This window comes from Bos javanicus, chromosome 1, assembly GCF_032452875.1.
Source record: "Bos javanicus breed banteng chromosome 1, ARS-OSU_banteng_1.0, whole genome shotgun sequence".
Lineage (NCBI taxonomy): Eukaryota > Metazoa > Chordata > Mammalia > Artiodactyla > Bovidae > Bos > Bos javanicus.
This window is the reverse complement of record NC_083868.1, coordinates 145,130,210-145,142,063: the sequence shown is the minus strand read 5'-3', so window position 1 is coordinate 145,142,063 and position 11,854 is coordinate 145,130,210. Positions and strand designations below refer to the sequence as shown.

The following is an 11,854-nucleotide window of genomic DNA, read 5'->3' as shown; positions in this document are numbered from 1 at the left end:
GTCGTAGTGTTAGGTATTAGAAGTAATCTGAGATAATTTAGACTATGTAGAGGGATGTGCATAGGTTACATGCAAGTATCACACCATTTTACATAAGAATTCCTGAGCATTCCTGAGCTCAGGTTTTGGTACTGTAGGGTTGTTGGGACCAATCCCCATGGGCCTGAAGGACGACCATGCATCTGAAAACCCTTGTGGATCCATGTGCGTCCGTGTACACCTGCACACCTGTGTGTACGTGTGCACTGTGCACCTGTGTACTTGTGCACACCTGTATATACCTGTGCATACCTATGCGTATCCGTGCATGTCTGCACACCTGCACATACCCCTTTGGCAGGATTGGCCAGCTGGGCAGTCCAAGACAAGGACTCGCCTCCTGACAGTGGAAGTGAAAACAAAAGTCAGTCGCTTAGTCGTGTCTGCCTATGTGACCCCCTGGACTGTAGCCCACAAGGCTCCTCTGCCCGTGGGGTCTCCAGGCAGGAACAGAGTTCTGCAGGCCAGGCGTCCGTGCGAATGGCCGTTTTTATTTGGAGGCTGTTGGGAAGCCACAGACCAGGCCCTCGGTTTACTGTCATAGGGCTCGGACAGCAGGCCCTGGGGCAGCTGGGCCTACAAATCCCAGCACGGCCATCCCATCAGCTCCTCCAGAGATGCCTGTGTCCACCCCCAAATGTCCCCTCCTCTCCTCCCACGAGGAGGGCCACGCCGTGGGTTTCCCCAGGGACGTGCTGGTGCAGATTGTACTGAGCAGGGACCAGGCACACATGGCCATCACCGGTACGGGGCTGGCCCCACCCCTCCATGGAGCCTTGCCCATCTCGGAGCTGGCTGGGCAGGTGCGTGTGGCCACCCCCTTTGCCTCCAAGGGTTTCTGCCTCCATGTCCGGCAAAGGTGGACCCAGGACCTTGGTGCTAAGCTCAACCAGAGGCAGTTCTGGCCAGGACTTGCGGGGGCTTGGATCTGGGCCCAGATGGGTCCTGGACGTGCTCCTGGGCAGAGCTGGGCTGGAGCTGGAATTGGTGATCCTCGCCCTGGGGAAAGTACGCTAGTGCTGAGTGGGAGGTCCAGGTCCAGGGACTGGGTGCTGGGTTTATGGACCCCTCAACAAATACATCTTGGGCTAGGGTCAGGCTCTGTGCCTGAGGGGTCACTAACTGCAGACTATCCCCACCCCCTGTGGCAGGACTGGCCACACACAGCAGCAGCAGGAGGAGAAAAGGCCCAGAGCCCGGGGAGGTGGAGCTGAGGAGCCCGGGTCAGCGGTGGGGCACCAAGCTTGGAAGCTTCCGCAGGATGGCTGCTGGGAGGAAAGGTGGTGAAGCTCCAGCGCCCCCTCGTGGCCTCTCTGTAGATGGCCCTGTGTTGGCAGGACAAGGGTTTCTGGGAAGCAGAGAAGCTGGGGCAGTTCAAACACCACTCCCGACCCCGCCCCAAGGTACCCAGGAGGTCCTGGGGATGCACCTCCCTGGGCAGAAGTTTCCAGAGTTGGCCTCTTGTCAAAACAAGGCCAGTAGGAAGTCTGAGCACCGGGCAGTTTTAAACTTTTTTAAAAATACACTCTTTGGCTTCCTTTTATTTCTTGAGGATTATATGAAACGTGAACCATACAGGCAAATGTCCCAGCCAGGTCCCCTCCCTGGGGTGCCGGCAGAGGCTCTCTGCCCAGGCTGGGGGCATTCCGCTCCTCCTGCCTGGCGCCTGGGTCCTCTCTCGCACTCTCTTCGCCAGTCCACCTGTCCATGGTGCCCGCAGAGGCCCTACTTGGAGGAGGAGGTCATGAAGCTGTTCTCGATGCAGAGGACAATGAAGGCATTGTGGCACCCGGCGGCTTTCTGCTCCAGCAGCCGGCCCGCCAGCAGCGAGGAGGCCTGGCCCGTGGCCGCCCTGCTGTCCGTCCGCCACGTCTCGCAGTAGCTCTCGGTCAGCCGGCGCCCGCTGGGGTCTGAGCCGTGCCACACGCTCTTCTGGGGCCTGCAAGGTGCAGCAGCTGTCAGTCTCACTGGGCCCGCCTCTCCCAGGCTGTAGCCACCCCAAGCAGAAGAGGGTATCTCCCGCTGGTAGAGGTTTGGTGGGGTGTGGGGGCCGCTAGGGAGCAAAAACTCGGGTTGCCGGCACTCAGGCCCACCCAGTCCTGGGGCTTTACCTCCCGGATCACACCCTGTGCTGCTGTTGCTTTGGGGGGGCACTGCCTGGTGACCAGGGCATGGCAACATGGACGGCTGGCCCTTTGGGGTGGGGGGACCTGGCATCGAGTGGTCATGCAAAGGCTGCCAGCCTCCTCACTAGGAACCAGGTGTAGCCCCTTGGTTGGTGGAGCCCACAGAGGCCAGGGCACAGCCCTGGGCAGTGCTCCCCAGTGAAGGCTGGGACACAGGCTCATGTGACACCCTGAGCCCCCTAAGTGTCCGCGAACAGGAGTCCTCACACCTGCTGGCAGAGCGCGATGGGCGTGGGGCCAGCCTGAGGGCCACCTGGTGACTTCTGTGAGCATGTTGGACATGTGTTCTCCGACCCAGAAATCCCGCTTTGAGGAATCTCCATAAGTCATTCTCTGTGATGTTTATGTGACAAACTGGGTCAGAGCCTGTGGTCTCCCAGACGCGCCTTCCCAGCAGGAGGCGGGGGCACTTGCTGGGAAAGCAGGCCAGATGAAGGTGTTTCAGGTAATACCACAAACAGCCACCTTTACCGCTCCTCCTGTGATCTTGGATTTTGTGGGTTTTAAGTTGTAAGCATGTGTCAGGATTGAGTCAGCCTGCAGGCTCAGAGCCAGAGCATCCCCCTTTGCTCAGGACTCTCGGATACAGACGACCCGAGCCGCTGGCCCACATGGAGACCTACCAGGTGGGATGCTGAAGGACATCTCTGCCGTCGAAGGAGAAGATGCGGGCGCCGGGCTTCAGCTGGCCCTCGGAGCCTGAGAACAAGGCCTCCCAGCTAGGAAACAGCACCTCGTCCTGCGGAGGAGAGGGGGTCAGCCCGTGTCTGGTCACCATCCGCCAGGGGCAAGGGTGGCTGGGTGGTCTCAGTGGTCTCCAAAACACTCTCACCCATCTAAGGGTAGGCTGGCCCCAGGCCTCCTAACCCCCAGGAACGCAGGCACCCACCCCCGGCCCTGGACCCCGAGCTGGACCACGTCTACCACCTCTGGTCCTGAGGGACGTGGGCACTCAGAGGATAAACCTCGGAGTATCTAGAAAGCACACTGTTCCCGTTCGGGGAAGGAGCCACGGAACACAGCCCGGTAAAGGGCACTCTGCGGGGACGGGAGCCACAGCAGAACATAACGGCCTGGGGGGACCGGGCTGCCTCCCCCAGCTGGTGAGGCACCAGCGCCCCTGGCAGACGCGGGCAGGGGTCCCCAGAGGTGAGCCCCGAGCGGGGCCGCGCACGCACCCTGAGGTTGACGACGGGCAGGGTGGCACGGTCGGCGCGGCGCACGATGCTGTACAGGTCCTGCAACCGCGAGGACAGGAACGCGCGGAAGGTGCCGGCCAGCCCCGCGGCGCGCGCCTGCTGGAAGCACTGGAAGTCGGCGCCGCGGATGCCGCGCAGGCCGCCCGACTGCGGGCTGTTGAGCGCCACCAGGTGCAGCTGCGGGGGAGCCTCGGGTCAGTGCGGCCGGCCAGGGTCGGCGGTGGGTCTCCGGGCGACCCTGCCCCACATCCTCCCTACCCCCCATCCCCCGCCCTCTCCCCAGCACCCTACCCGCCTCGCCCCGCCGCCCTAGGTTCCGGAATCTCCAGCGGGCGGGGTGTCACTCACCACCGGCTGGAAGTCCTGGTGGGTGTGGGAGGGCGAGGCCGTGGGGGGCACCGGCCGGAGGTGTGCGTAGGCGCCGTGGTGCGGGGCGCCGGGGTAGGGCTGGGGGTGCGGCAGGCGCGGGGGACTGGCCAGGATGTCGTCCGCCCGCCAGGACCGCGCTGTCGGGTGTGGAACCTCCCGGCGGGGGTAGGGATTACCCTCATGCAGCTGCACCAGCGGGGGCTGCAAGACGGCCACCTCGTTGTCCTGCAGGGGGAGAGGCGGACAGCGCGTGGGGCCGGGCCTGCTGCACCCGTGTGGGCGCCGTGGTGAGGCCCGCGGGGTGGCGTGGGGGGGGGCATGAGGGAGCGGGTGTAGGTCTGCTGCCTGCCAGGGAGTTCCTGATGCCCGGCCCTGTGCGCCCTTCATTTGCACCCGGCTGTGTTCTTGGGCGGCCAGGGCTAGATTGGAGGTGGTGAGCTGGGCATTGCACCCCAGACCTGGGGGCACCTAGCCTGTCCGGAGGGAGCCGGCCTGCTGATATCTCAGTCAGGTCAGCTGGCCCTCTGCCCAAGCCCCGAGTCCTGACCCTCAGAACCCAGCTTCTCCCCTGGCCCAGGGAGGGACCACCCTGACCCCACAGCCTCCGGCCCCTCAGAGTGGGACCTGGACCCTGGACCTCTTCCCGATTCTGCCCTTCCCACAGCACCCAAGCCTCTGACACCTGTCCACTGGTACCTGGTGGTAATCTCTAATGCAGTTGTACCGGTGTAACCACCTCGTGTGTCCACATGAGACGTGTCTATATTACCATGTTATTGCCCATCGCCGACTACCTTGGTGCCTGTCTCCCTGACAGTGTCACCTGCGGCCGGAGGCCGTGCCTGCTTAGGCGCAGCTGTCCCCTGGAACAGTGCCCAGCAACTGGGAGGGAGGGGCACAGCTAGGTGCTGAGTGGGAGAAGGGACTCCCAAGCCCCTGCAGCGGCAGACAGACCCACACAGAACCCCATGCCCACAACCTAGGATGGAGCCCACTCCTGAACCGTTTGAGAAACCGTGACTTCTATTCAGAGGAGCCGCCGCTGGGTGACACAGCCCCTACCTAGGAAACTGGACTATCCCCCCCTCTCCCTCCACTCACACCCCTGAAGGGTCTGTCCCTGTGGATGAGGGCAGAAAGACCAAAATCAAAGGAGCCTCTCTCCTGGAAGGGCAATGAGTGTGGTCTGAGGACCCAGCTCCGGCCCTCCAGCCCTAAGCTGGCTGTGGGAAGAAGGGGCGATCCTTACCGTCCCATGGGGGAGGGGCACGTGGGCCTCCAGCTGGAAGAAAACAGGGGGGGTCACCTCAGGACCTCTGACCCAGCCGGCACCACTCACCCAGGCCACCCCACCCCTGAGTGGAAGCCGGCGTGGCTGCGTCCTGGTGGCCCCCCACCCCTCCCCCACCCCATGCCCAGCACACAGTAAGGACATCTGTCAGTTTAAAAAGGAACAGCAACTTGTCTCTGAACCTAAAACTGCTACAAAACAGCTTCTAATAAAAGGTGGAGACAGGTGAGCAAGGATGGGGGATCACTGGCCGTCACGCCCAGACCCCAGGGGACCCCGCCTGGCTGGTCTGGTGCCCTCACCCAGGCCTCACCAGGCCTCACCACCGAGCTTCCACCTCCCATCATCCCAGAGTGAGGCGGGAAGCCGCCCCACCCCACCCCCACCACCATGTGCAAGGAGAGCGCGTCCAGGACTCACCAGAACCTTCCGGAACCCATTCCGGACCCGGACGTACAGCTCCTCCCTGTCAGCCACGTAGATGAGCCAGCCCTCCGGCACCTGCGGCACCTGGTCCACCAGCATCTGGTACGTGGCCCAGACCCTCACCTGCTGGAAGCCCAGCCCAGTGGATCCCTGCGGAGGGGCCTCAGGGCTCACAGAGGGGTGGGGCTGGGACGTCTGAAGACCTAGGTCGCCCCTCCTCCCCAGGATGGCCCCAGGAGCGCTGTGGGGAGATGTCAGCCCCCGAGGCCCTGGGCCACATGGCCTCTGCACAGCGGAGGGACCTTCTCAGTGGCTCCCATCCGCCCCTGCCCATCTCTGACCCCAGCCACACCTGGGCCCCCACTTCTGCTTTGGAAGCCATGTCTTGGGGCCCTTGGTGCTGGGGTCCCCTGACAGCCTCTAAAGGGAAGGGTAGCTGGGCAGTGAGGATCCCATAGGTCAGGAGAAGGGCGGTGCTTACCCCTGAAGAAGTGCCCATGGATCCAGGGGGTCCTGGGGGCCCAGGTGGGCCTGGCGGGCCAGGAACACTGATGGCTACGAGAGAGAAGCCAGAGGTAGGAACATTGGCCCTGCCTGGAGGGAGCTGGAGCCCAGGGCCACTCCCTACCCTACTTACTCTGCCTGTAGGGGCCAGGAAAGGAAGGGGGTCCCGGGGGCCCTGGGGGTCCGGGGGGCCCAGGAGGCCCCTGGGGTCCCTCGTAGCCAATGCCAGGGGGTCCCTGAGGTCCCGGAGGGCCGGGCTGGCCGCGGATGCTCTCTCCCTTGGGGCCCTGGGGGAGACAGAACACGGAGCCTTGTCATCTGTGTCCCCAGGCCAGGGACAGGCATCTGGGCTGGGCTGCATCTGCCACTAGCCCATGGTCCCCGAACCGCTGTCCCCTCCCTGTCCCCGTCCTGCATACCCTCTGCTGGGAGGGGACCCCAGGATGCAGGCGAGGGCAGCCCCACACAGAGGCACAGCCCCAGGGCCCCCGGACACTTTCAGGACAGAGAGTCTCCCTGAGGGGATTCGGCGGAGGACAGCACCAGCAGGAGCGGAGGTGCCCCAGATCAGGGCCCAGTTGGGAGGGTGGCCACTGTGAGCCCACCAGGCCTGATTTGTGGGTGCCTCCCGTGTGGGTACCCCTGCTGGGGCAAAGGACCAAGGTGGGTAGTCAGGGCCCAGCCCGCAGAGGGGACCTCCCTCAGCTCCAGGCTCCTGTGTGTAGGCAGCTGTGGGCGACCTGGGGCCCCACTTACCGGAATCCCTGGGTAGCCAGGCGGGCCGGGGGGGCCAGGCACACCAGAGCCGAAGAATCCTCCGCCCCCGGGCTCACCCCTTTCTCCTTTCTGCCCAGCGGCCCCTCGGTCCCCCTTCTCCCCCTGTGGATGGAAATGCTTGTGGGTGACAGTCCGGCTCCTGGTGGCTGCCGCCATGGGGAGGGGTGGGCACAGCAGCCCTAGGCCCAGGCGAGGCAGCCAGATGCTTTGCAGCCCAGGCCTGGCCAGCCTGCAGGACAGGACTCAGCCTCCCAACCTCCCACTGTGTCAGCCAAGTTCCCGAAAAGTGGAGCCAGGGATGGCGGGTCCTGGGTGCCCTCTGGGGCCCCGTGGTGGGGCACTGTGAGAATGAGGGATGCTACCCACCTTCATCTCGGCACCCAGCTGGAGGAGGTCAAACGGGAACTGCCCTATGGAGGGGTTTGGGGGAGAGCTTGGTGAGAGGCAGACTTCCTCCCGTATCCCCCGGCCCCCAAACGTACCTACGTCTCCTCCTCTTTCTATAACTTCTGTATTTCTGCACAGAGGTCTCCTGCATGTTTTGTTACACTTATTCCCAATTACTTGATACTTTTTGGTGTTTTTGTTCAGTTTTACTGCTGACACACAGCACTGTGGATGCAACGACTGACGTTTACTGTGAAATGACCACCACGGGATGTTCAGTTAGCAACCACCGTCTCACACACACACACACACACACAGGCAAAAGCGTGGTCGTCCACGCTGTGGCTGTACACGGTATGGTGTCTTCCACACTGACTCCTGGTCGCACTCTTGAAGGCACACACGCCACAGGGACTGGCCGTGCATTGGGCGAGGGCCTGGGGGCCCCAGTGCCGGTGGGGGGGCCGCTGTCATGGCTGTGCGGCTCCTCCACCCGCGGGCTGACCCGGCCTCTCGTCTGCTGCCTCCCTCACTTACACGTCCCCCTCTTTGATGAGTGATTGTTTTTCCTTTCAGATTTGTTGCTTTTTGCTTTCTGTATCTTGAAGCTATGTTGTTAGGGGCACAGAAATTTAGAATTGCTGTGTTTTCCTGGTGGATTTACCCCTTGATTATAAACTTAAAAAAAAAATTTCGGGGAGTGTTTCCTGCCCTAAAATAACTTGTCTGACTTCTCTCAAGTACACACAGGCGTGCGCACACACCCACGGCTCCCTTCTCACCAGACCACAACCTGCTTCCCCCTCAGCTCTCACGTCCTTGCATTTGGGGGTGTCTCTTGTAAGCAGCATAGTTTTGTTTTTTGTCCTGTTGACAATGTTTGTCCTTAAACAGGAGAGGACCCACTCTCTGAACGTATGCGCCGGTGGATCTGGGTTGACTCCATCTTCACTCTGTGTTCCAAAGCTTCAACATAGCTTCTCTGCCCCACTGTTCCAGGCTCCTGTCCTCTCGTGCTGACTCTGGGTCGAGTGTTTCCTATGCTTCTCTACCTTCCCGCTCCACCATCAGGGGCATGTCCCTTCTGTCTTGGTTGGTCCTGAGGTGAGCCCACCAGGGGGCTCGTGTCCTGGGCTGGCCTTGCTGTCCGCTTCCTCTTCCTATAGAAGGATGTCTTCACGGGATGCAGGATTCTAGTGAGAGTGTTAGTCCCTCAGTCATGTCCAACTCTTTGCAACCCCATGGACTGTAGCCCACCACACTCTTCTGTCCATGGAATTCTCCAGGCAAGAACACTGGCGTGGGTAGCCGTTCCTTTCTCTGGGGATCTTCCCAACCCAGGGATCGAACCCAGGTCTTTGAATTCTAGGCGAGCCGCTAATTTCTTCCAATGTCTTGAAACCTTTGCACCCTCTGGCTCCTCCCGTCCTCGTGAGGGATCAGCTGTGGGTCGTGTGGACTCTGCGTGAACACGACCTTGAACCCGTCCCTGGTTTGGAAGCTTAGCCATGACGCCTTCAAATGCTGTCCTGCACCCCGTCTGCCCCTTACCTGACCCGCATGTCCTCACCCACATGTCTGACCTCCCTCGGCTTGTCCGACTTCCCAGCACGTCGGCCGAGTTCCATGCTGACCCCTCCCCTCGTCATCTGGGTCCCAGCTGCTGAAGTCACACAGAATCTTCACATCCAGAGGCTGTGGTTTTCAGTCCGACAATTAAACCCCACTCTCGTCCACGGCTCCAATCTGCGCTGGCGTTGCCTTCCCTCTGCGTCATCACCGTTAAGTCCGAGCCTGGAAACTCCTGTCCACGTTGCCCACTTCTTCCCCAAGAAACCCAGGCCCTGGACGAGCTCACCTTTCTCAAGAGTAAGGTTAGCTTCTGCTCGGACAGCTTGAAGGGCAAACTTGAGCTTGCCCCTCCCCCAGAGCCCTGCCCTCAGTCACCCTTTGGCTGGCAGTGCCCAGGGGTCCGGCAGTGCCGGCTTTTGACCACCCTGCTCCCAGCGCCTACTTGATCTGATTTTACCCACCTGAAGAAGCAGGATTCGGCTGGGGATTCATGCCATCTCAGGGGACATTGAGAGGCTGGGGTTTCACCCCCTTGGAGGACCCCAGCCGACAAGGCTCCTGCAGTGCACTGGGGATGCTGGGTCTCCCCAGCAGGCTCGCATGGGGGCCCAGCCCCGCTCCTCAAAGACTGGGTGCGGGGACACCCTGCCTGGCCATCACCTCAGCCCTGAGATCCTTTCCCCCGGCCCTGCCCCAAGGCTGTGCAGGACACCAGGCGTCCCGTCAGGGCCCCTGAGCCTGGGAGGGACTGCCCCCCCCCTCCAGAGGCAGGCGGGCGACCACCCACGCAGCCCCCAGCTCAGAGCACTCTCACCTGGCGGTCCGGGCGGGCCCACGTCTCCTTTGTCGCCCTTGGGTCCAGAAGGCCCCTGGTGCCCTGGAGAGACAGACCCCAGTGCCTGTTACTGAACGTGTACAGAGGCTGCTAGGACGCCCTCCTGCCCGCATACGGCCTGACCCCGGGGGGCGCCAAGTGCACTGCAGGCCCGGGCCAGGGAGGGGGCAACCTGGGGACCCTCAGAGCAAGAGCTCGTGAGCAGCCAGTGCCTGGTGGTCATGGCCCAGGGGCCGCAGCCTCTGCTCCCAGAGGCCACATCACCCCTGCCGGGAGGGGCTGGCATGAAGAGCTGGAGCTGGACTGTGGACAGCCAGCGAGTGGCTGCTCGGTGTCCACTCCTGTCCACAGCTGGACCTCCTGGAAGGCTGTGCAGGGGGGACCCTGGAGCCCAATAAACGGGCCGTGGTCAACTGGGGCTGGCGGTCCCAGATCATCCAGCTCCCCCATGAGGGCTGCCCCACGAGACCTGCTCTGAGTTGTGGCCGGAGGGGCTGCCCTGCCCTCCCTGAGGCCCCAGGACCCCTCACCTGGCAATCCTGGGGGTCCAGGGCGGCCAGAGTCCACAAATGCCTGTGAAGTATGGGCCAAAGGTGGCCAGTGAGGAAGGCGCCCTGGAAACTGAGGGCACCACCCACCCGAGGTCTCTGCCCAGATTCCCTGGAAGCCCCTGTGAGGTCACACAGGCCCCGTCCCCTACACCCCTCTCCCCAGGACAGAGAAGCAGGGAGGCGGGGAGAGGATAGAGGACTTGGGGTTGGAGTTCTGGTCGTGACATGACTGCCCCACATCACTGAGCCTTGTGAAATGGGGGTGTCCACCCCCCAGCACCACAGGCTCATGCTCGGGAGCCCAGATCCAGAGAGGACTCCCTTCCCCCACCTTCATCTCCCCCCCAGGGGCAGGGGGCTTGTCTTCTAACTGACTGCCCACCAGGCACAGCCTACAAGGCGGGTGGACCTGGGTCCCATTGCCCTGGCCCCTCCCAGAAGGACCCCCACCGCGGACGCAGAGGTGATGGCTTGGCCTGCCCCTGCCTGGGGCTTGGACCCTCTCTAGGGCTCAGATCCTCCCTGGGGGTTAACCTCCCTGGGGTCAGGGAGGGGTAAGGAGGCCAGTATAGAGAAGAGTGGGTCTCGGTGACTCACATTGCTGTCATAGACAGGAGTCCCGGGAGGGCCTGGGGGCCCCGGAGGCCCAGGTGGGCCAGCTGGACCCTGTGTGGGGGGAAGAGAAAGATCTGGTCAGTCACGCTCCCAGCCAGGCCACCAACACTGGAGAGGATGGCAGACATGGGCCGGAGCGTTTCTGAAAATCACAGTGAAGTCAGAAAACATCTAATCAAGACAGTGTCCAGTTTGCTCTGTGGCCACGGCTGTCACCTTCCCAGCCCCAGATGACAGTCCTCCTCAAACCGTCCTGTGGGGGGCGTGCGGGCGGCCATCTGGGCTGGACACGACCTCAGACATAGCTCGTGTGTTTACTGCCAACTTGAAGGTCGGCCATGTGTCTCCAAGGTCAGAGGGAGCCCACGAGGCCAGCACCTGTGGGTTTTACTCGTGTTGCATGAATGTGACTCTCCGTTCATTCACCCACTCATGGAAAGAGGAGAGACAGTCCACTCGTATAGCATCAGAAGTGCCTGTTCCGAAAGGGCTCATTTGACAAAGGACCAGCCTGAATGATGAAGGTCCTGGAGCCCACGATCCTAGGACCTCATGTGCGCCCTCTCTCAGCACCTGGGCACCTTTGGCCCTGCCCTGTGGCTGAGGAGAGAGGGCTGAAGCAGAACAGAGCCACGAGCTCAGGTCCATGAAGCAGCCAGTCCCACTGGACTCTGACCAGGGCAAGCGCACAGCAGGTGGAACGCTGCCTTGGGAACTCAGGACTGCAGGAAGGATTGGACAGCCCCTGAACTCCTCCTGGACAGAAGTGACTGTCCCCCTCCATCACGGAGCTCTGCAGGAAGGACTGGACAGCCCCGACCTCCTCCTGGACAGAAGTGACCGTCCCCCTCCATCACGCAGCTCTGCAGGTCGCTGCCTTACATTCTGAGTCCTCACGAAATGTCCACCACGGTTTGGTCCACGAGGAGGTGGTGGCGAGATGAAGACACAGTGGTGCCAGAGACCCCAGAAGAGCAGAGGCCTCAACCGCCGCCCCCAGGACCCCTCACTGCTCGGCCAGGCAGTGACCGGGCTGGGAGGGAGAGGGTCAGGGGAAAAGGCTCCAAGTGGCCACGGGTTCACTAAGAGCCCAGATGGGTCCG

The 11,854-nt window shown here is 62.3% G+C and overlaps 1 protein-coding gene across 6 annotated transcripts in view; it reads right to left on the bottom strand.

Moving 5' to 3' along the window:
* Positions 1-1,560: 1,560 nt before the first annotated feature.
* COL18A1 (collagen type XVIII alpha 1 chain) overlaps positions 1,561-11,854 on the bottom strand; it is a 94,355-nt gene continuing 84,061 nt past the window's right edge. For 3 of the 6 annotated variants that reach the window (XM_061423602.1, XM_061423592.1, XM_061423573.1), the window contains 13 exons: positions 10,734-10,802; positions 10,116-10,158; positions 9,565-9,627; positions 7,158-7,201; positions 6,771-6,893; positions 6,148-6,301; positions 5,992-6,065; positions 5,505-5,633; positions 5,043-5,075; positions 3,773-4,018; positions 3,404-3,601; positions 2,849-2,964; positions 1,561-1,978 (listed from right to left, as the gene is read on the bottom strand). In XM_061423602.1, coding sequence (XP_061279586.1) covers positions 1,765-1,978; positions 2,849-2,964; positions 3,404-3,601; positions 3,773-4,018; positions 5,043-5,075; positions 5,505-5,633; positions 5,992-6,065; positions 6,148-6,301; positions 6,771-6,893; positions 7,158-7,201; positions 9,565-9,627; positions 10,116-10,158; positions 10,734-10,802 — 1,506 coding nt within the window. In that variant the 3' untranslated portion in view covers positions 1,561-1,764. Of the gene's footprint in view, positions 1,979-2,848; positions 2,965-3,403; positions 3,602-3,772; positions 4,019-5,042; positions 5,076-5,504; positions 5,661-5,991; positions 6,066-6,147; positions 6,302-6,770; positions 6,894-7,157; positions 7,202-9,564; positions 9,628-10,115; positions 10,159-10,733; positions 10,803-11,854 lie in introns of all 6 variants that reach the window. The other 3 variants (XM_061423581.1, XM_061423560.1, XM_061423564.1) reach the window with 2 other exon arrangements.